The sequence below is a fragment of the Erythranthe guttata genome, chromosome 11 (assembly GCF_056151865.1).
Source record: "Erythranthe guttata isolate IM_541 chromosome 11, IM_541, whole genome shotgun sequence".
In the NCBI taxonomy this organism is placed as follows: Eukaryota; Viridiplantae; Streptophyta; class Magnoliopsida; order Lamiales; family Phrymaceae; genus Erythranthe; species Erythranthe guttata.
In genome coordinates this window covers 9034066-9055506 of record NC_142543.1, presented here as the reverse complement: position 1 = coordinate 9055506, position 21441 = coordinate 9034066, and the positions used below count along the sequence as shown (strand labels likewise).

Here is a 21441-nt window from a genome sequence, read left to right as displayed (position 1 = left end):
AAAATAAAGCAACTCAATATTCGATATTATAAAAAAAAAAAAAAAAAGTACGGAAATACGGTCTGCGGTTCAACGTTGATAAATAAGCCGACACCTTGCAAATTTCCGTTGCTTTCTATTCTAAAACTTTGATATTCCTGCATGTAATATATATTGATGATGCTAAAAATAGATCACCTTAAGTAGTTGAGATCGAAGGAGCTGGGAGAGCAAAGTGGATCACTGCTCACGTGCTAGATGGCCCTAAGATACCTGCGAACAAAGAATACGTGAACTACGCAAAGAATACGTGAACTAGGCCGGGGGTTGATCCGGCGGAAACCCCTCCGACGCTCAAGTCAGACGTGAAGATAGTCGGTGATTGTAGAGAGAATTCGAATAGTAGTATTACTCAAATAATAGGGCGTACCTTTCATCAATGAATTATGTCGTTATTTATACCTCAAATGAGATTGTTGGGCCCAAACCTTATTTGACAGTGATTGGGCCTCGGTGATAGTGGTCTTCAATATTGGGCTCGTGGCTCAATAGGTAAATAAATTGTAGGCCTATTGGGCTGACCCAATTAGGCATATATATATATATATATATATATATATATATATATATATATATATATATATATATATATATATATATATATATATATATATATAGGGAAATGAGTGATAACCCCCTAGTTTTGAAAATATATATAAGAAGGCCCAACAAATTTTTCTGCTCTAGTCAAAAACCCAAATTCTAATCTTAATTAGTGAGACCCCCTAGACAATTTGAAGTACCTATTTTACCCTTTTTAGTTTTAATTCAATATATGCCCTAACCCTTCTAATCTTCTCTCTTCCAACTCATGCCGCCGTTCTTTCCATCCCTCTTCATCTCTCCCTCTTTCTTACTCTCTCTGGCCAGATCTGGCCATCACTCGCCGGTGTTGCCTCCTCTCGCGGCGGCGAAAACTCTCCGGAGCTGCACTATTTCCCCTTCCAAACCGCTCCACGTCTCGAAGGTCCAGTCACTTCTACTGACAGAGAGAAGGAGCGATCTTCTCTGGTTATCTGCAAGGCGTACGAGGCCGTCGATCGGAGCCGATTCTAGAATCGTCGAAGGCGACGAGAAAACTGAAGATCGGGATTTACTTCACCACGTGGTGGAGCCTGAACGCGTACCCATTTCCATGGCTAACATCGATGCTCTCTTTGGCTGCTGGGTTTCTCATCATGCTAATTTCATGGGCTCTCAGAATCGCCGAAGTCCCGAAAACCGATCTCGATTTCTGAAAACCATTTTTCCGGTAAAACAAAACAAGGCTAATTTGGTGATTTTTCGATCTGTGATTCTAATTGGGTCTCATTTTTTTTCATTAATATTTTGTATATATTTAATCGAAAAATTGAATCGTTGATTGTTTTTTATGATTGGTTTGGTTGAATTTAATTTTTAGGTTGCAGTGGCACATACAATTATATGGCGGCTTCTGTGAGTATGTCATTCCTAAATTGAGTATTGAGGAAAATACCTTCATAATCTTCTAGCATGTAATTGTTGTATAGTTAACTGTTGTGAGTGTGTGGAAGTGAGGGTATGTGTGTGTGTTGGAGAGAGTGGATTGTGAGCCTTGACATTTCTTTTAATTATTAATATTTATGAAGTCAACAGTATAGGATTCAATGGCGAATGAATTTGATAGTATTAGTATTTTATGTGCAACAGTTTTGAGCGGTCGACGAGGAGCTTGCGGTGGCCAGGTGTGGCGACGGGGAAGGGTTTCATAGGGGGTGGATTTTCTCCTTTTTTTTATTTTACGTTTTATTTGGTTTGGGATCGAACCGAGCCTGCTTTTAGTGTTCTAGTTTCGATAGATCGGAGTTGTCGGGTTGAAAAGTGAGATTTGAAGCTATAAATTCAAATTATACTATACATGACTATACTCATATAGTTAGTCACATGTAGTCATATATAGTCACATATAGTCATATACATGTAGTCATATATAGTCACATATAGTCATATACATGTAATTATATATAGTCACGTTTAGTAGCATGTAATTATATATTTTTATATAAAAGATATGCGTTTCTTCTGATGTATACTGATGATGGTGTTAATGATTGTGTTTTTCGATTTTTTTGTTGGGCACTAATTGATTTATAATAACAAGATTCAAATTGTAAATTTATTTGTTGGTATAAATGAAGTTTTTTTTATATAATCAACGGGTTACATAATCGGTCGACCATAATTTTGGGGTAAAAAATAGTGCATGACTACATATAACTATAGATGACTGTCGTATACTATAGTCATGTGTAGTCAATTTATTTCAGTACAGTAAATTTATCAAAAAATTGAAAAAAATTAAAACAAATTAAAAAATTAAAAAAATTAAAAATTAAAAAAAATTAAAAAACTAAAAAATAAAACAAATTAAAAAATTAAAAAACTAAAAAACTAAAAAATTAAAACAAATTAAAAAATTAAAAAACTAAAAAACTAAAAAATTAAAACAAATTAAAAAATTAAAAAAAAATAAAAATAAAAAAAATTAAAAAACTAAAAAATAAAACAAAATTAAAAAATTAAAAAATTAAAAAAATAATAAAAATTAAAAAATACAACGGTATATATAAAAAATAATAATAAAATAAACATTTATATTTTTTTAATAAAAAAATCTGTATAGCTGATAAATGCAGGCCCAGAATGGTAAATGCAGTTAGGCATTATGCTGAATGCAGGCCCAGAATTCTAAATGCAGTTGGGCATTATGCTGAATGCAGGGGCGAAATTACTGATGCAGTTGGGCGAAAATTTAAGGGCACAATAGTATTTTTGCCTCTCCAGGGGTGTATCTCAAAGGAAGAATTTTAGGGGTGGACTTATCCCTATATATTTTCCATTCTAGGGGTGTATATCAAATGGACCATATATATATATATATATATATATATATATCCCATTAATGTTCGAAAAATGGATCATAAGTAAATGTTGAATTAATTAATTAATTAATTAATTAATTAAGACACGAAAAAAATACCTTAGGACTGATTATGCGCGTAAAAGGATCTCCAACATCGAGAGCATCCCTTTAATTTTATTATACGCAGCATCTTCTAATTTTAAGTCCTAATCTGTAAAACATAAGTCCCCTTCGAATTATTAGTTCATTGATTCGGACAAGGATAAAACCGATAAACGACAAACACGAAGCTCTCATCCTAATGTTGTCAACTGTCGATTCAAGAACACAACTACATTCATTTTCAACACTCGCAAAACTAATCAAACTAAAGAAGTTCGACGAGGGGCATTTTGGTCTTTCTTACCCTGATGATTGAAAGTTGGATCCATAAAGGTTTCTCTAATCAAACCCCATGTCTCCACAAGTGTTCTTTGTACAGTATTCACCTGTTTCAAAACAAAGTTAAGAATCTGATTAAAATAATATTTATTAATGTGAAATAAATAAATAACTTCTTTTTTTTTAAATATTACCTCACGGTTGTGAGAAACAGGAAAAGCTACTGTAACAACAAATTCTTATCTGCGATATAAACAAACAAGAAAAATTGAACAAAGATGATTTTATTGAATTAAAATAAATAAATTGCGGGTTACAATCTCTATTTTAATCCTTTGATTCTTCTCTCTAGAAAAATATATAGTTGACTTGAATTTTCGGAGTCGGGTCGTTGACTTGATCTTCTCCGGATTTGATTTTGGATTTGAATAACGTTTTTCAAGGGTCTTGCGACTTGAATCTCGGATCGAACGTTGAACTTTGACTTGATTTGACTTGAAGATCTTGAAATTCTTGATGGATTTGGCCCTTCAATCTTCCAGTGATCTTGACTTGAATTAATTAAGGTTAATCCGAAGGTTTGGCACCGTTATCTCGGATCGAACGCTAGATTTGATGAAGAATGCCTTGAATTTGCTCAAGAACACCTCGAATATGACGAAGAACACTTTGAATGTAGAGAGAGAATCTTACTGTTAAGTGTATATTTTTACACTTTATCGTATCTTTTTATTTGAGAGCTTTTGGTGTGTTTTAATGATAATTGGTGCTTAAAAAGTTGATTTATTGTATTGTAGGTACAAATTGAAGAATTGGAAAAGTATGGGGTCAAAACTGCAATTTTGGTGAAAATATGGGTCAAAAGTGAAAATATCAAAATTCTGAAGATTTAATGCTGAGACCCCCGTCCCAGTTTTAGTGCAAATCATGGGACCCCCGTCCGAGAATCCGAAGTTGCGCAGTAAAGGAATTTTAATTGCACAAGGAAACTGCCTTCTTCCCCAAGTTCTTCACCCTATATAAGACCAAGTCAAGCACACAATTGGGGATCAATCTTTTGACGCAATTTCAAGAGCAACAAAGCAATAACGAAGACGAAGAATTCGAAGACTCCAAGCAAAGATTTATCGTCTATGATTTATTTTATTTGCGTTTTTGCTTTAATCATGAGTAGCTAAATTACTTGTTTCTGGGATTTTATTTGGAACCCTATGTGGGATTTATGAACCCAATTATATGATTTTATGCAAGTTTTAATTCCGGATTATTTCTTCTACTTGTTTTATTAAGTTCATGAAACTGGCCACTTTATGCGCTTTTATGTTATTGTTAATCGCATGAATCGGAAGATCGGGTTAATAATTAGAACTGTGGTAGAAGAGCCTTTGTGGTATTAACATAGGAATATAGTTAATCTCTTAGGTAGCCAGTATTGAGATTTGTGCTTAATGCTGTGTTCTAGAATTAATTGCATAGGAATATAGTAATTGAATCTAGAGTATTAGAATCGTAATACACGCGGAAGCGGGTTATGATTATTTTAGCATCTCAGGTTAATAATCCGGGTTAATTGCTTGCATAATTGAAGGAATTGGGGGAATAATAATCACATAGGGGGAAGAATAAAATCCTAGGCTCGTTTACTCTGATAAATCTTCGTGTTTAATTTGCTTTCTTGCTTTGTCGTTTTAATTTGCTTTTTAATTTATTTTAGTTAATTCTCTTTAAAGTCGACTGTGTAGGGTGGGCTTGATAATAATTGGTAGAATTTAGCGTCTAGGATTAGATAATTAAATATTCTCTGTGGGTTCGATATTCGGACTTAATTGTCCACTATATTACTTGTACGATACGTGCACTTGCGTGTAGGTTTTCGACCAACAAGTTTTTGGCGCCGTTGCCGGGGAATATTTTAATTATTTATTTTATTCTAGCTTTAGATTTAAACAATTTTCACGATTCACCCATTTAATTTTCGTTTTATTTTATTTTTTGTTTTAGGTACTTTGTATGCGCAGGAGACTCGATCTTGCTAGAGAACCGTTTGATCCCGAAATCGAATGTACTTTTCGAGCCGCTAGGAGACTTCAACGCGCAAACAATATAATGGAGGACGAAGAACGCAGGGCACCGGGTAATTTACTCAATGCCAACGGAAACCAAATCCAAGACCCTCCCCCTCAACTTCCAGCACAGCCTGCAGTTCGTCCACGGGCACTTCAAGACTACATAATCCCGACTCATGACAGATTCCGCCCTAGCATCCAATATCCACCCATTGAGGCGCATAATTTTGAGATCAAGCAAGGCCTTTTGACGATGCTCCAAAATAACGGGCTATTTAGTGGGTTGGCAGGTGAAGATCCCCATCTTCACATTGTCAATTTTCTAGATACCTGTAATTCCCACCGTCAAAACGGCGTTTCCCAAGAGGCGCTTCAATTAATACTCTTCAAGCACTCCCTACAAGGAAGAGCTCGCCAGTGGTTGATGTCCCAAGCCCCCCACTCTATCTCGTCGTGGCCTCAACTCCTCAACCTTTTCATGAAAGTCTATAGCTCACCCGAGAAGGACGAGAGAATCCGACGAGAAATTCACAATTTTGTCCAAGAGCAAGGCGAGCAATTATACGAGGCATGGGAGAGATTTAAAACTCTTTTGAGGCAGTGTCCAACACATGGAGTCGAACAATGGCGGCAAATCCACATCTTCTACCAAGGGATCAACGAGAATGCACGAACCGTCTTAGATGCATCAACCGGGGGAAATTTTATGAGTCAATCGATACCGGATGCTTTCATCATGTTGGATCAAATTGCACAAAATCGGTTTGCCAAGTCAAGCGAGAGGACGGTTAGTGGAGCCAAGAAAGTTCCCGGAGTGTTGGAGTTAGATGCAATTACGGCCCTTCAAGCTCAAGTGACCCAAATTGCTCAACAAAATCAACTCCTTTTGCAGCACATCAAAGCAAATCCACCACAACAAGTCCAAGCCGTCGAGTCTCCATGTTGTGAAATTTGCGGGGGAAATCATTACACACTCCAATGCCAACAAGATGTGGAGTCGCTGAACTACGTCAACAACGCGCCTCGCCAATTTCAAAATCAAGGGTGGAGATCACAAGGGCAATATGGAGGAAATCAACAAGGCCAAGGATATCAAAGACCTCAAGGTCAATTCCAAAATCAAGCCCCTCCTCAACAAAGCTATCAAGGCAACAATCCACCGGCCCAAAAATCAAACACGGATGAGATATTGGCCCAATTCATGACCGCTACCCAAGCCTCGTTGCGAAATTTGGAAAATCAACTCGCTCAATTAGCTTTGAAGCAAGAGAACCGCCCGCCGGGAGCATTGCCATCGAATACGGAAGATCCTCGAAATCAAAAGTTCGAGACGTGCCAAGCTATCGATGTCAAGAGCGAAAAAAGGGAAGAAATTCAAATCAAGCCGCATGTCACTGTAGCCGAATGGGTCGAGCCAATCCCATATCCACAAAGATTGTTAACGAAAAAGATCGAGGTCGTGACATGCCAAGCAGTCACCTTGAAGAACGGTAAGCAATTGGAGGAAGCCCCACGAAAAGAGAAGAGAAGCACGGTAATCGAGAAGCCGAAAAAGAATGAGGAAAAAGAATCATCTCATGACGAGCCACCATCGACGGTGCCTTCACAAGTCCCTCCAATTCCTTATCCTCAAAAGTTTATAAAGAAGAAGCTCGACGCCGAATATCAAAGATTTTTGGACAAGTTGAAGGAAATTCGCATAAATATTCCTTTCATTGAAGCACTTCAAAAGATGCCAAAGTGGGTGAAGTTCCTCAAGGACCTCGTGAAGAAAAGTAAGAAATTGCAAGGGAACGAGATGATCCAACTCACGGAGCAAATTAGTGCAATTCTTACTCGGCCTCTTCCACAAAAACTCGGCGATCCAGGTAAGTTCACTATTCCTTGTACTATAGGAGGTAAAAATTTTAGATCGCTCATTGATTTAGGTGCTAGCATTAATCTTATGCCGTACTCTACTTTTAAAAATCTTGGGTTAGGAGAAATTGAACCGACGGCTATAACTCTTCAATTAGCCGATAGATCTTTAGTTTACCCAAAAGGTATTTTAGAAAATGTGCTAGTGAAAGTTAATAAATTTATCTTCCCTGTTGATTTCGTTATACTTGATATAGATGAGGATAGGGAGATACCTCTTATCGTAGGGAGACCGTTTTTAGCCACGTCGAAAACTCTCATTGATTGTGCTAGTGGTGATCTTACAATGACTGTGCATGATCAAACAATCAAATTCAATGTTTTTAGTGCTAATAAAAATCCATGTGATAATAATGATTGTTTTGCTATTGAGCTTATGGATTTTACAAATAATGAAAAGTTTGATGTTTCGATCTTGGACAATGGGAAAGCATCTTTGAGTGCAGGAGATGATGGCGGAAACGGGAATAGGACGGAGCAAGTTTATTTCATGGACTCACTTTTAAATCCTCCGAGAGAAAGTCATGCGAGTCGAGGTCTTAACGACAATGAGAATGCAAGGAAGATGTTGCCACCCAAAGGCTCGAGCAAGTCACGAGAGAAGGATGAGTCAAGCTATTGTGGTCGTAAGGAGAAAATCAAAAAGGAATTGCACAAAGGACAATTGGTGTTATTGTGCAAATCCCGTCTTTGGTTATTTCCAAGGAAGCGCAAATCAAAGTGGTCGCGGCCATTTATTGTCCAAGAAATTCTTCCTCACGAAGTGGTCAAAATAAAGGAGCGAGATTCAAATCGTAAGTTTAACGTAAAACGGAGCCGGCTCAAACCGTATTGGGAAGCGAGTGAAGATTGCCAAGTGACTTCGGTCACTTTTGCTTGAAAATAAAGAAGCAACGTCCGGCTGAAGACTTTAAACTTAGCGCTTCTCGGGAGGCAACCCGAGCTTTGTTGTTTTTCGTAGTTTTCTTTAATTTTTCGTTTCGTTTTTATTGTCATAGGCATGCATTCTAATTAATTTATTTGAATTTTACTTTTCAGGGTCGAAAACGTGATCGAGGGTCGAGTCGGCCGTCCAAAAAAAAAAAAAAAAAAAAAAAAAAAAATTTGCACCACTGCCTGTGGGACGGCCGTCCCACAAATAGGTGTAAATGTGGGACCCCCGTCCCACAACCAGTAAGGAGAAAAAATTTCGGACGGCCGTCCGAAATTTTGCACAAAAAACGGGACGGCCGTCCGAACCTATTTGGGGCGTTTTAAATGTTAAAAAATCAGATTTTCTCCCCCATTATTTCCTAAACCCTCCTCTTTCCTTCTCTCAAACTCCCACACACAAATGGAGGCTAGAGAATCGAACCAAATTCTTCAACATCTACTCTTTCAAGGCACGCCCACAAGGTGTTCGATAATTTGCTCCAACCAAATTTTGAGTTCGATTGTCAACCAATTCTTACCGAATCTATTCCAACCTCTCTCCCAACTTTTTTTTCCAACAAAAGAAGCCGCACAAGTGAAGCTTCATCTTCTAAAGGCAAAGGAAAAGGCAAGAAAAGTGCCACCAAAACGACGATTCCTCTTCCAAAGCCGCTCCTCAAGCCCGAGATGACCCCGAAGCCTCAAGCTCCCGTGCCGATCGACGATTCCGAATGAAGATGGAGCGAGAGAGCTTTCCTATGATGAGGAGCATGAGAGAGCGAGAGAGGAGCACCCTGATCACATCGACTCCGAATAAATCAGGTGTTTTCTATCCTTAAAACTTTGTGCTAATTTCGTTGAGGGCAACGAAAATTTTAAGTTTGGGGGTGAAAAACATGTTTTTGTGCTTATTTGTTTTAGTTTGCATGCATTAGGTTTTATTTGTTTTTATTGCTTTTATCGTTTTATCCGGAATATAAAAAAAAAAAAAAAAACAAAAAAAAAAAAATTGCTTGAGTCGAGTGCATCTATGATTTATGATGATGAGAGATGATCAATGTTTGATGATGAAATTGCTTGTTTTATGTGATAAGGATTTAATGTTTGTTTAGCTTTCGATTCAACGGGACTTAGAAGCGTATTATTGCTAGGAATCACATTTTGTGCATTGCTTTTGTTGAATGTTTTGTATTTTAAATTTGGAATTAATTTGTGCTAGATCATGTTATGTTCGGTTTTAAGACTCACTTTAGGAAATTTATGATACGAAGTATTGAGTAGTGAGTGATTTGGGAAATGATTTGGGCCTTCTTTGAACCGTTTGAGCCTTTCAAGCCGACCTTTTTATCGAGATTATCCTTAGAACCTTGTTTTGAGCCTCGGAGAAAAGGTGTTCTTTCTTTTAGCCAATGTGTAAGGTAGAATAGGTGGAGATTCTTGAAAAAAATTATCCCTTGGAGTTCGGTCGAAAATTTTTATAAGGTCCTTCTTGTTCTTCAAAAAAAAAAAAAGAAAAAAAAAGAAGACAAATATCTATGCTTCTATATATATATAAAAAAAAAAAAGAAAAAAAAAAAGAAAAAGAAGAACAAGAAGAGACTAGAAGGGAGAAATAAGGACTAGCTGTTGAATTATTTTTGAAAACTCGATCCATTGCCTCAAAAGCAAAAGTGGAGACTTTTGAACTTTTGAGAATCGAGTTTATTAAAGTCCGTAAAGGTGAATTCATTGTTTCAAACGCCTATTTTTCAAATTTTGGCGTAATCACCTAAATTCAAGAAGAATAGCCACATATACACATATTTCCTACCTCGAACCAAAGAGCCTAACAATTGAAAGCCACAAAGCCCCAATGATCCCAATAGCTTAATGTTCGATATTAGTAGAGTAGAATAATTTGGTGAGTATTTGGAGTCAAGCATATGCATGTAAGTATAAATTCTTTCTATCTTTAATTTGCAAATATTGGATGCTTGAAGCAATTGTATGAATTGTGGTTTTTGGTAATGGTGAGTGACTAAGTGTTGTTGAATTTTGAGCTTGCGAATGCCTAAAAATTGTCATTATAATTACAAGTTCTGAAAACGTGAAGTTGATCATTGATCTATGTGATGAGATGTTATCGTTGAGTTATTTGCTTATTGGTAGATTTTGCTTGAGGACAAGCAAAAGTTCAAGTTTGGGGGTGTGTTAAGTGTATATTTTTACACTTTATCGTATCTTTTTATTTGAGCTTTTGGTGTGTTTTAATGATAATTGGTGCTTAAAAAGTTGATTTATTGTATTGTAGGTACAAATTGAAGAATTGGAAAAGTATGGGGTCAAAACTGCAATTTTGGTGAAAATATGGGTCAAAAGTGAAAATATCAAAATTCTGAAGATTTAATGCTGAGACCCCCGTCCCAGTTTTAGTGCAAATCATGGGACCCCCGTCCGAGAATCCGAAGTTGCGCAGTAAAGGAATTTTAATTGCACAAGGAAACTGCCTTCTTCCCCAAGTTCTTCACCCTATATAAGACCAAGTCAAGCACACAATTGGGGATCAATCTTTTGACGCAATTTCAAGAGCAACAAAGCAATAACGAAGACGAAGAATTCGAAGACTCCAAGCAAAGATTTATCGTCTATGATTTATTTTATTTGCGTTTTTGCTTTAATCATGAGTAGCTAAATTACTTGTTTCTGGGATTTTATTTGGAACCCTATGTGGGATTTATGAACCCAATTATATGATTTTATGCAAGTTTTAATTCCGGATTATTTCTTCTACTTGTTTTATTAAGTTCATGAAACTGGCCACTTTATGCGCTTTTATGTTATTGTTAATCGCATGAATCGGAAGATCGGGTTAATAATTAGAACTGTGGTAGAAGAGCCTTTGTGGTATTAACATAGGAATATAGTTAATCTCTTAGGTAGCCAGTATTGAGATTTGTGCTTAATGCTGTGTTCTAGAATTAATTGCATAGGAATATAGTAATTGAATCTAGAGTATTAGAATCGTAATACACGCGGAAGCGGGTTATGATTATTTTAGCATCTCAGGTTAATAATCCGGGTTAATTGCTTGCATAATTGAAGGAATTGGGGGAATAATAATCACATAGGGGGAAGAATAAAATCCTAGGCTCGTTTACTCTGATAAATCTTCGTTTTTAATTTGCTTTCTTGCTTTGTCGTTTTAATTTGCTTTTTAATTTATTTTAGTTAATTCTCTTTAAAGTCGACTGTGTAGGGTGGGCTTGATAATAATTGGTAGAATTTAGCGTCTAGGATTAGATAATTAAATATTCTCTGTGGGTTCGATATCCGGACTTAATTGTCCACTATATTACTTGTACGATACGTGCACTTGCGTGTAGGTTTTCGACCAACACTTACCTCCTACGAATTCTTCTTCCTTGCTTCTTGAATTGTAGAGAGAATTTTGCTCCTACGCTTTTTGCTCCTTCAGTTGTGTCCTTGAATTGTGAAGGGAGGGTCCCTATTTATAGTGGTAGGACAAGACTCCTTAATGGGCCTTCTTGATGACATGGCGCGATTTGATTGGCCTGATTTAAATTGATATTTATCTCTTGTAACTTGGGGAATAAGAAACAATTCTATTGGCCAATAATTAATTGATATTTATCTCTTATAACTTGGAAGAGAAGAAATAATTTTATTGGCCAATATATATTTAATATCAATTATCTATTGGAAATTAATTTAATTAAATTCCAAAATATATAATTGATAAAAATATATGCATGACCGCAAATATACGGGTCTTCAATTGGCATCTAAGTCCTTTGGCTATGTATAATTACACAAATGCCATTGGATCAAACTTTATTCCATATATAATTTAGGGCAAATTGCACGTCACCCCCTAAAAAATTGTCGTTTTTGCACTTTCCCCCCTATAAATAGAAAAACGAGACTATACCCCTTAGAAATATATAAGTCGGTGCACTTTGCCCCAAGTCTCGATTTCCAGGCTGATTCTCGCCGGATTTTAGTAACTAGGAAGGGTATACAGGCTAATTCTCGCCAAGTCTGCTACTTTTTTGTCAAGCAAATCACATTTGGCACATTTTAATTTTGTCCAATATTATATGGTTTAAGCTACTGTTCTGTTCAAGCTCCTGTCTGTTTTTTTTAAGAATTTTTTTTTTGTCAAAATAAAGAACGCATTATATTACATAAACTAATAATTATGATTCAAGTTTACATACACTTCACAAACTAACAATTTAAACTCAAGTACATTACATCAATTGAAAATTACAGTACATTGACTACATAGAAAGTACAACATATAGTCCTACTCCTAAACACCATACATGTTTCTGCTCCAGGTAATTGTAGCTCTCAATACCATTAAGCAAGTTCCAAGTATACCCTTCCTAGTTACTAAAATCCGGCGAGAATTAGCCTGGAAATCGAGACTTGGGGCAAAGTGCACCGACTTATATATTTCTAAGGGGGACAGTCTCGTTTTTCTATTTATAGGGGGGAAAGTGCAAAAACGGCAATATTTAAGGGGGTGAAGTGCAATTTGCCCTATAATTTATCCATCTAATTGGCTTAAATTTTATTCGTCTACAAAATGCCCCCACTTCTAGTCTCGGCGAAGAACATATTGAATGTTTGTGAGACGAGACTTGAAGTAAATAAGACGTGAATATCGGGATAATTCATAGATGTATTTGGGCTTTTCATGAATATACCCCACATGTATTCAATTTATAGACGTTATACGTAAAGCCATATGGATAAAATTTTAGCCCGCATATTTTTTATTAAATCGGGTCACTAGAATTTCTCAAGCCGAAAATGTACGGCTGCTCTTGCAGGGAATGATCAATATGCTATTTTAATGCTTTATTTTCCTCAATTTGCATATCAAACTTAGTTGGGCCCACTTGCAGAAGCAAATAGAATTCCAATTGGAATTGCATTCTAGACGAGAAGCACAATCCACTTCAATTTTTTCTTTTTCTTTTTTCTTTTTTTTTTATATATGGGCCCACTCAAAATCAGATTTTGAATGCAACTCCAATTGCAACTCGATTTCTGTGCGCGGCAAGATATAGTCCAAGCACTTCACGTTTTATTCCTGCAAAAGAATTCTTTTGCAACTTAATTTTCTCAACTCAAACACCTATTATCCTTATCCAAATAGATTTCAAACTCCTTGTGATTGGACAATCTCAATCCTAACATGAATGGGATAGTTTATTTTCTAGCTTATAAAAGGAGGCACCCCCTCGTTTTTTTTTTTTCACAAATCCGACGACCGCCAACTATCTGTTTTCTGCCCCTTTTGTTCTCTCTCTCTCTCTTTTTTTTTTTTTCGAACAAGCTGTCTCGAATTCTTCGAATTCTCCATTGAATTTATTGAACCCTTCTTTTCGTCAAACTAATCGCTCTTTCTTTTGAATTGTTTTGGACAGGTTTTGCAATGGGTTTACTTCAAGGGTATATACTTGTTTTGTGGCTCTCCACAATCGGTGATTTTCGAAGACAAGCACATGCAGCTCACCGGCCAGGTGATTCTTGGGGACAAGCATAGGCACTCTCTCAAAAATTGGCGATTCGAGCATCAACCCACTGATGAAGGCACGCTTTTTGTTACATGTTCATGCCTCCTTGATGGTAGATGTGCAAAGGTTTCACGAGTCCACTTTTCATAGGAGAATCATCAACGTTGAGTATCAATCCATGAATGAAGGCGCGCTCTTGATTGTTCCTGCCCTCCACGAGCAAGTCTCTTCGTGCAAATATTTCAAAGTTCGACTCCTCACCACAAGCGAGTTTACTCTTCCAACTATTCCAAAGTTTGGCGCATCACCGCAAGCGAGTTTCTTCGTTCAAATATTCCAAGGGTTGACGCCTCACCACAAGTGAGCTTCTTCTTGCAACTATTTCAAAGTTTGGCGCATCACCGCAAGCGAGTTTCTTCGTCCAAATATTCCAAGGTTTGACGCCTCACCACAAGCAAGCTTCCTCTTGTGACTATTTCAAAGTTTGATGCCTCACCACAAGCGAGCATCCTCTCGAGACTTTCCAAAGTTTGGCGCATCACCACAAGCGAGCTTCTTTGTGCAAATATTTCCAAGTTTGATGCCTCACCACAAGCGAGCTTCTCCGTGCAAATATTTCAAAGTTTGATGCCTCACCACAAGCGAGCTTCCTCTTGAGACTATTCCAAAGTTCGGCGCATCACCGCAAGCGAGCTTCTTCGTGCAAATATTTCAAAGTTTGATGCCTCACCACAAGCGAGCTTCCTCTTGAGACTATTCCAAAGTTTGGCGCATCACCGCAAGCGAGCTTCTCCGTGCAAATATTTCAAAGTTTGATGCCTCACCACAAGCGAGCTTCCTCTTGAGACTATTCCAAAGTTCGGCGCATCACCGCAAGCGAGCTTCTTCATGCAAATATTTCAAAGTTTGATGCCTCACCACAAGCGAGCTTCATCTTGAGACTATTCCAAAGTTTGGGGTATCACCGGAAGCAAGCTTCTTCGTGCAAATATTTCAAAGTTTGATGCCTCACCACAAGAGAGCTTCTTCTTGCGACTATTCCAAAGTTTGGCGCATCTCCACAAGCGAGCTTCTTCGTGCAAATGTTCCAAGGTTTGACACATCCACTAGCGAGCTTCTTTGTGCAAATATTTCAATGTTTTGACGACTCATCACAAGCGGCAGATAGATGACTCACCACTTTTGCCGACGTAGACTAATTATTTTGTTCGAGGCTTTTATCTCTTATGCTATCAAATCTTTCGTCGTCTTCCTATGTTGTACCGTGGACTCGTTGGGTTGAATTCTCTTCAAGGCCATTGCTCTCTTCACACAAAGCTTTCCACAGATCGATTGCTCTTTAAGGTTGTTACCGTCTTTTCGTTTTCAAGCAGCTTGCTTTCTTTTTCAATGTCTCGAATGGGCTCAAGTTATAACGAAGTTCAAAGAAAAAAAAGATAGGATTTTTTTTTTTTTTTTTTTTTTTTTTTTTTTAGGAGAGGACTGAACCTAGAGAATATCTAAGCTGCCTACGTACCCCGAATGGGATCAAGTCATAACGTAGTTCAAAGGAAAAAAGATAGGATTTTTTTTTTTTTTTTTTAGGAGAGGACTGAACATAGAGAATATCTAAGCTGCCTACGTACCTCAAATGGGATCAAGTCATAACGTAGTTCAAAGGAAAAAAGAAAGGTTTTTTTTTTCTTTTTTTTTTTAGGAAAGGACTGAACTTAGAGAATATCTAAGCTGCCTACGTACCCCGAGTGGGATCAAGTCATAACGTAGTTCAAAGGAAAAAAAGATAGAATTTTTTTTTTTTTTTTTTTTTTTTTTTTTTTTTTTTTAAGGAAATGACTGAACTTAGAGAATATCTAAGCTGCCTACGTACCCCGAGTGGGATCAAGTCATAACGTAGTTGTAACACCCCACCTTTCCAAAACCCGAAAACCCTAAAACCCGAGGTTAATATTTCTAACCCGAGATTTAATATTCCTAACTCGAGAACCCTTAGGAAATATTATTACGTGATTATATGCATTACGTGAATTTAATTATGCTACTTACGTAAATAATTACATGCGTTTTTATACGTGTGATTATATGATTTAAATTTTCGTAAATTAAAATTCTAGGAATTTCGTGAATTACGTGACTTATGTGAATTATATTTTATAAAGTGTGATTATATATATATATATACTAATAATACTTGCTGCATATATATATATGTGTGTGGCCGTGTAAATGTGTGTGTAGTTAATGCAAGTTGTGTTTATTTCTAAATAAAATAATTAGTGATAAGCATGCATGCCTTTACACTTGGCACCCCCTAATCATTTCTCTAAACCCACACTCAAAGTAACCCAAAAGACACCCTTCATCTTTCTTCTTCCAACACCTCAACCCCTTACTTGTCTTCTCCATTTTTCTCCACCGTAGCAACATCACCACCTCCATTCTTCTCCTTCTTCCACCTCATCTCTTGTTTTTCAAAGAAAATGAAAAATCCCTTGAAAATTCCCCTATTTAACCACGGCCATGGAGCAGCCTAGATCACCACTCATCAAAGAAATATACATCTCATTTGAAAACCAACTCAATCTCTTCTACAATCTAAGTACCTTGGTTAGCTTTCGGTGTTGGAGTGCATCTCTTCTTTCGGTTGTTTTCTTCCCTTCGATTTTAAGGTAAGAAATTCGATTTCTTGCTGCAATTAAGGGACATCAATAGTATTGAAATGATTTTCATAAAATTTTAAAAGATTGGGGAAGATTTCGAAAATTTAGGGCTTTTTGAAGAAAAATGGAAAAATGAGTGTTCTTGTTAAATTCTTGTTCTTGCATGCATCATCTATGTTGATAGTGGTTAGATACAGCATTTATTGGCCAAAAGCCTTAAAAATTTCAGATTTCAAAAGGGGGTTTTCAAGAAAATGAGATTTTTAACTTTTTGTGGTTGCATGTGTAGATCTTCGAAAGTTTGGGCCAAATCTGTAATTTTTGTAAGGTCTGTCCGAAAAATGTTTTCAAAACTGTTTTCCAGCATTTATTGAACTAAAATTTCGGATTTAAAGAATTTTTGTAAGAAAAAGTTGATTTGGATATTCTATTAGGCTTGCATGTGTAGATCTAGAAATTTTTGGGCAAATTATGCAATTTCCGAAAATTTCTGCATAAAGTGACTTTTCAACTTCATTTTCTGCATCTAGTAAAGTGGAATTTCAGATTTGTTAGGGGTTTTCATGAAAAAGTTGATTTTGAACTTCTAGTGTGGTTGCATGTGTAAATCTCGAAACTTTTGGGTCAAAACTGCAATTTCCGAAAAATCTCTCATTTTTAAAGTGTGGATCTGTTTTTCAGCAAGTATTAGATAGGAAAAAGTTTTATTTAACAAGTTTTTAAATTAATTAGAGTTATGTTAGAGTTTTGGATTTTTTTTAAATTGAAAAAGGGATTTTCCTAGTTTTTTTTAATTTCAAGAAAATTCGAAACTTTGTAAAAATTCAAATTTATTTCAGAATCTGGAAATTTAGTCATTTAGGAGTCCTAGGATTTAATTTGAGAATTTTTGGAACTAGTTGCTATTATTTCGAAATTAGGATAACTTGCATGTCATTTATTATGTTTTGTGCTTTTATTTTCATGTCTTTGATTTAATGACTTTGAGTGATGAGATTTGGATTGTGTACCTTAAATGGCTGCATGGATGTGTTTATTAATGCTGTGAGAATTTATTGGAATGGATTATTACCTAGATGTGGTGATAAGTTCATTTAATGAAAGGTAAAAAGGGGTGCTTACTTTACAAGCATGGTTTCATATTAAATGGTGATGTTTAGTGTGTTGGCTGCATGTGTGTGTGCTGAATATGTGTGTGTGTGTGTGTGTGTGTGCTGAATGTGCATGTGGTGTGTGCCGTGTGTGGTTGTGTGTTTATATGTGTGAATTTGGGGATTCTTGCCCAAATTATAATTGTGTGGTAAATTGTGATATTTGTGTGACTTTGTGGCACTTGATTGATGTTTGTGATGTTATGTGTGGGTCATAAGCATGATTTCGAAAAGTTGCATTAAAAGGTTTTTAAATTGAAAGATTAATGGAATATCGGGTAATAAACAACTCGGATATAGTGGGCCGGTATCCAACTAGGATGATGTGTGTAGTGGTCTGATCCCCACTTAGTGAAAACGGGCTCGTAACAGGTTTATTATCCAGGTACAGAAATTAATCTTTCACGGATCCGATAAAACGAAAAATGTGTTTTTCATGATTTTACAAAAAGGGCATTTTAGTCATTTTGCATAAGTAAGTGATTTTGTGTGAATGTTGTGTTTTCGTGAGTTATGTGATTTTATTGTCTTGTGTTGTGGTACGGAACGTGGGTAAGAATGGGTATATAATATTATATATTATGTATAACGTATTTCCAAAGTTCGATATTTACTCGGATTTCTTACTGAGCTTTATAGCTCATATAGATGTCTTTTAATTGCAGGTAGTAGCGTTTGTAATCCTCAACCGGGATGGGTCGAGTAGCGGATCGAGGTCTTGCCCGGGATTTTGGAAGACGTACGAGGACCTATGAACGATGCCATGTATTTTGGGGTTTTCTTTTGGTGATGTAATATTAAACCGTAACATTTTCTTTTCGTACCTTTTGAACTCATTTTCCGGTATAAATCGTACTTAACCCCTATTATAATATCGTAAGTTTCGTGTTTTGCTATTTTCACGCCTCCATTAGTGAATTCCGATTTATTCACCAAAATAACCCTTCTAAACTCTGATTTCTTCTCGAACCGAAACCGATAGTAATACTGTAGCACTCGAACGAAAAGTTTCCCCTCGAAACTCGTTTCCGAAACCTTTAAAGTAACCTAAAGAAAGTTTTCGAAAATGCAAAGTTTTTAAATTACCCAAAAGAACTTATTTTTAATAATTGCATTTTCGCCCCAATCCAAAAATTACAAAGAGATCCTTTGCTTCCGCTAGTTTGATAAATATTCCGATAAACCGGTTCGATTTATCGCCCGTCTAGAAGGGGGGTGCTACAGAGGGTGGTATCAGAGCATGGTTCATAGATACTCGTACGAACTTCACGGGTTTAGAGACTACTCGAGACGCGAAGCTCGGACCATCCGGTAAAGTATGTGTATTATTTTCTTTATGTGTTTTATTTGCTTTACTTATTAATGATAATTAATATAGAAATAATGGCGAGACGTATAACCCGAGCAAACCCGAGCAATCCCGCCAATGAACCACAAGACCCCAATCAAACCATTAACGATCTCTCTAACTTAATCCGGGAACAAGCCCAAAACCACCAACGCCAAATCGAACAACTTCTCCAACGTAACCAAAACCCGCCTCAAAATAATGCGCCTCAAGCCATATACGAACGATTCCTCCGAATGAACCCATCCGAATTTCACGGTGAAACCGACCCCACCATAGCCGAAGAGTGGATCAAATCTCTCGAAGTCATCTACGACTACATGCAAATGACCGACCGCGACCGCGTGCACTGTGCCATATTCCTACTCCGAAACGAAGCTCGTCACTGGTGGGAAGGAATCAAGGAAGGAACGAACCTCGAAACTTTACCATGGACCGATTTCAAAGTCCAATTTTTCGAAAAATATTTCTCGAAAGACGTACGAGCCCACAAACTCAAAGAATTTCTCGAACTCCGACAAGGCGACTTACCAATGATCGAATACATCCGCCGTTTCGAACGTGGCTGCCTCTACGCTCCATTCATCGCTCGAGACGCCGAGGAAAAGAAGAACCATTTCATTCGCGGCCTCCAACCAGAAATCCGTAGAGACATTCGTATGTCCGACGCCTCGACTTTCCGCCAACTCGTAGACAAAGCACTCATGGCTGCCCAAGACGAACGAGACATTCAAAACAGCCGCCGACCACAAGGAGTTACTCAACGCCCGTGGAAAAAGAACAACTTTGGCAACCGCCCATTCCGAGGAAAGGGAACGCAGCCCCTCCGCCCACCGACCGGACCACCGCCACCGCCGCCAAGGCCAACCTGCCCAAAGTGTGGAAAAAGTCATTCCGGAGAATGCATTCAAGGAACGAGAAGTTGCTTTCGATGCCATCAGCCCGGACACATGGTAAAGGACTGCCCGAAACCTCCACCGAACGTCCCCGGTCGAGTGTTTGCCATGACTCAGGAACAGATCGAGCAAGACCCGTCTATGATAGCAGGTACCATATTTATCCTCGAAGAACCCATTGACGCTCTTATCGATTCCGGCTCTACTCATTCCTTTATATCGAAAGACATAATTGCGCACTTAAATCTCGAACCAAATCGACTAAACTACGAATACCGAATTCTCATTCCCTCCGGCGAAGAGATGTGCTCTGACCTAGTCATAATAAATTGTCCAATCCGAGTTCATACTCAACCCATGAATTTCGACCTAATCCTTCTACCGATCCAAAACTTCAAAGTTATACTAGGCATGGATTGGTTAACTAAATTCAAAGCCCAAATCGACTGTGCCTCAAAAACGGTCAATTTTCCTATTCCGAACGGCGAAACTCTAAAATTCCGAAGTCAACCCAAACCCTCGATTTCAATCATATCCGCGATCAAAGCAGTTAAACTCATTCACAAGGGTCATTCCGGCTACCTAGTGGATATTCTGAAATCCGAATCCGATTCCAAAGCCCAAATTTCCGACATTCGAGCTGTCCAAGAATTTCCCGACGTATTTCCCGATGACATTCCCGGACTTCCACCCAATCGAGAAATCGAGTTTGAAATCAATCTGATTCCCGGCGCTACGCCAATTTCCAAAGCACCGTACCGTATGGCCCCGATGGAATTGAAGGAGCTGAAAGATCAAGTCCAAGAATTACTCGACAAAGGCTATGTTCGACCCAGCCATTCCCCGTGGGGCGCACCAGTTCTCTTTGTTAAAAAGAAAGATGGATCCCTTCGCCTTTGCATCGATTACCGTGAGCTCAACAAAGTTACAATCAAGAATAAATACCCTCTTCCTCGAATCGATGATCTGTTCGACCAACTTCAAGGCTCATCGGTCTTCTCGAAAATCGATCTCCGATCCGGCTATCACCAACTCAAAATCAAAGAATCCGATATCCCCAAAACGGCTTTCAGAACCCGTTATGGCCATTATGAATTCGTTGTCATGCCCTTCGGTTTAACCAACGCCCCCGCAGCTTTCATGGACCTGATGAACCGAGTCTTTCACCAATACTTGGACCAGTTCGTAATTGTCTTCATCGACGACATCCTCATCTACTCCAAAACCCAAGAAGATCATATGTCTCACCTTCGCACCGTACTCCAAACCCTCCGATCGCATCAACTATACGCCAAGTTCAGCAAATGCGAGTTCTGGCTTTCGAGTGTGGCTTTCCTTGGTCACATTGTGTCAGAACAAGGAATCTCCGTCGACCCTAGCAAGATAGAAGCCGTGTCAAATTGGTCGATTCCGAAGAACGCTAAGGAAATTCGAAGTTTCCTTGGACTAGCCGGCTACTACCGCAAATTCGTAAAAGATTTCTCGAAGCTTGCCTCTCCACTCACCCGATTAACTCGAAAGGATGTCAAGTATCAGTGGACGCCTGAATGCGACGCCAGTTTCAACGAATTAAAGGCTCGACTCACATCGGCACCAATTCTCGCGCTACCCCAGAAAGTCGGAGAATTCATAGTCTACAGCGACGCTTCGAAATTAGGTCTA

General features: G+C 37.8%; 2 protein-coding genes and 2 long non-coding RNA genes across 7 annotated transcripts; 3 read left to right on the top strand and 1 right to left on the bottom strand.

The window, feature by feature from the left end:
* Positions 1 to 672: 672 nt before the first annotated feature.
* Positions 673 to 2093, top strand: LOC105973567 (uncharacterized). Of its 4 annotated transcripts, none has more exons than XM_088825692.1 (3): positions 687 to 1291; positions 1442 to 1480; positions 1711 to 2093. In XM_088825692.1, the coding sequence occupies exons 1-2, from the start codon at positions 851 to 853 to the stop codon at positions 1478 to 1480; spliced, it is 480 nt and encodes a 159-aa protein (XP_088681818.1). In that variant the 5' UTR covers positions 687 to 850; the 3' UTR covers positions 1711 to 2093. The 4 variants fall into 4 exon arrangements, 2 of the variants coding, with proteins under 2 accessions (XP_088681818.1, XP_088681817.1); XM_088825691.1 differs by having other exon boundaries at positions 719 to 1291; positions 1442 to 1476; XR_016034464.1 differs by lacking the exon at positions 1442 to 1480 and having other exon boundaries at positions 673 to 1291.
* Positions 2094 to 3120: 1027 nt separating this feature from the next.
* Positions 3121 to 3531, bottom strand: LOC105973371 (uncharacterized). The gene is made up of 3 exons (XR_016034305.1): positions 3499 to 3531; positions 3330 to 3411; positions 3121 to 3234 (listed from the first exon to the last, which is right to left on the bottom strand). It is a non-coding gene; the product is annotated as an uncharacterized LOC105973371 (long non-coding RNA).
* A 12416-nt stretch (positions 3532 to 15947) lies between these two features.
* Positions 15948 to 18431, top strand: LOC148766948 (uncharacterized). Its single transcript, XR_016034436.1, has 2 exons — positions 15948 to 16393; positions 18201 to 18431. It is a non-coding gene; the product is annotated as an uncharacterized LOC148766948 (long non-coding RNA).
* Positions 18432 to 18918: 487 nt separating this feature from the next.
* Positions 18919 to 20503, top strand: LOC148766947 (uncharacterized). The gene is made up of 2 exons (XM_088825871.1): positions 18919 to 20241; positions 20399 to 20503. The coding sequence occupies exons 1-2, from the start codon at positions 18919 to 18921 to the stop codon at positions 20501 to 20503; spliced, it is 1428 nt and encodes a 475-aa protein (XP_088681997.1).
* The last annotated feature ends 938 nt before the right edge of the window (positions 20504 to 21441 follow it).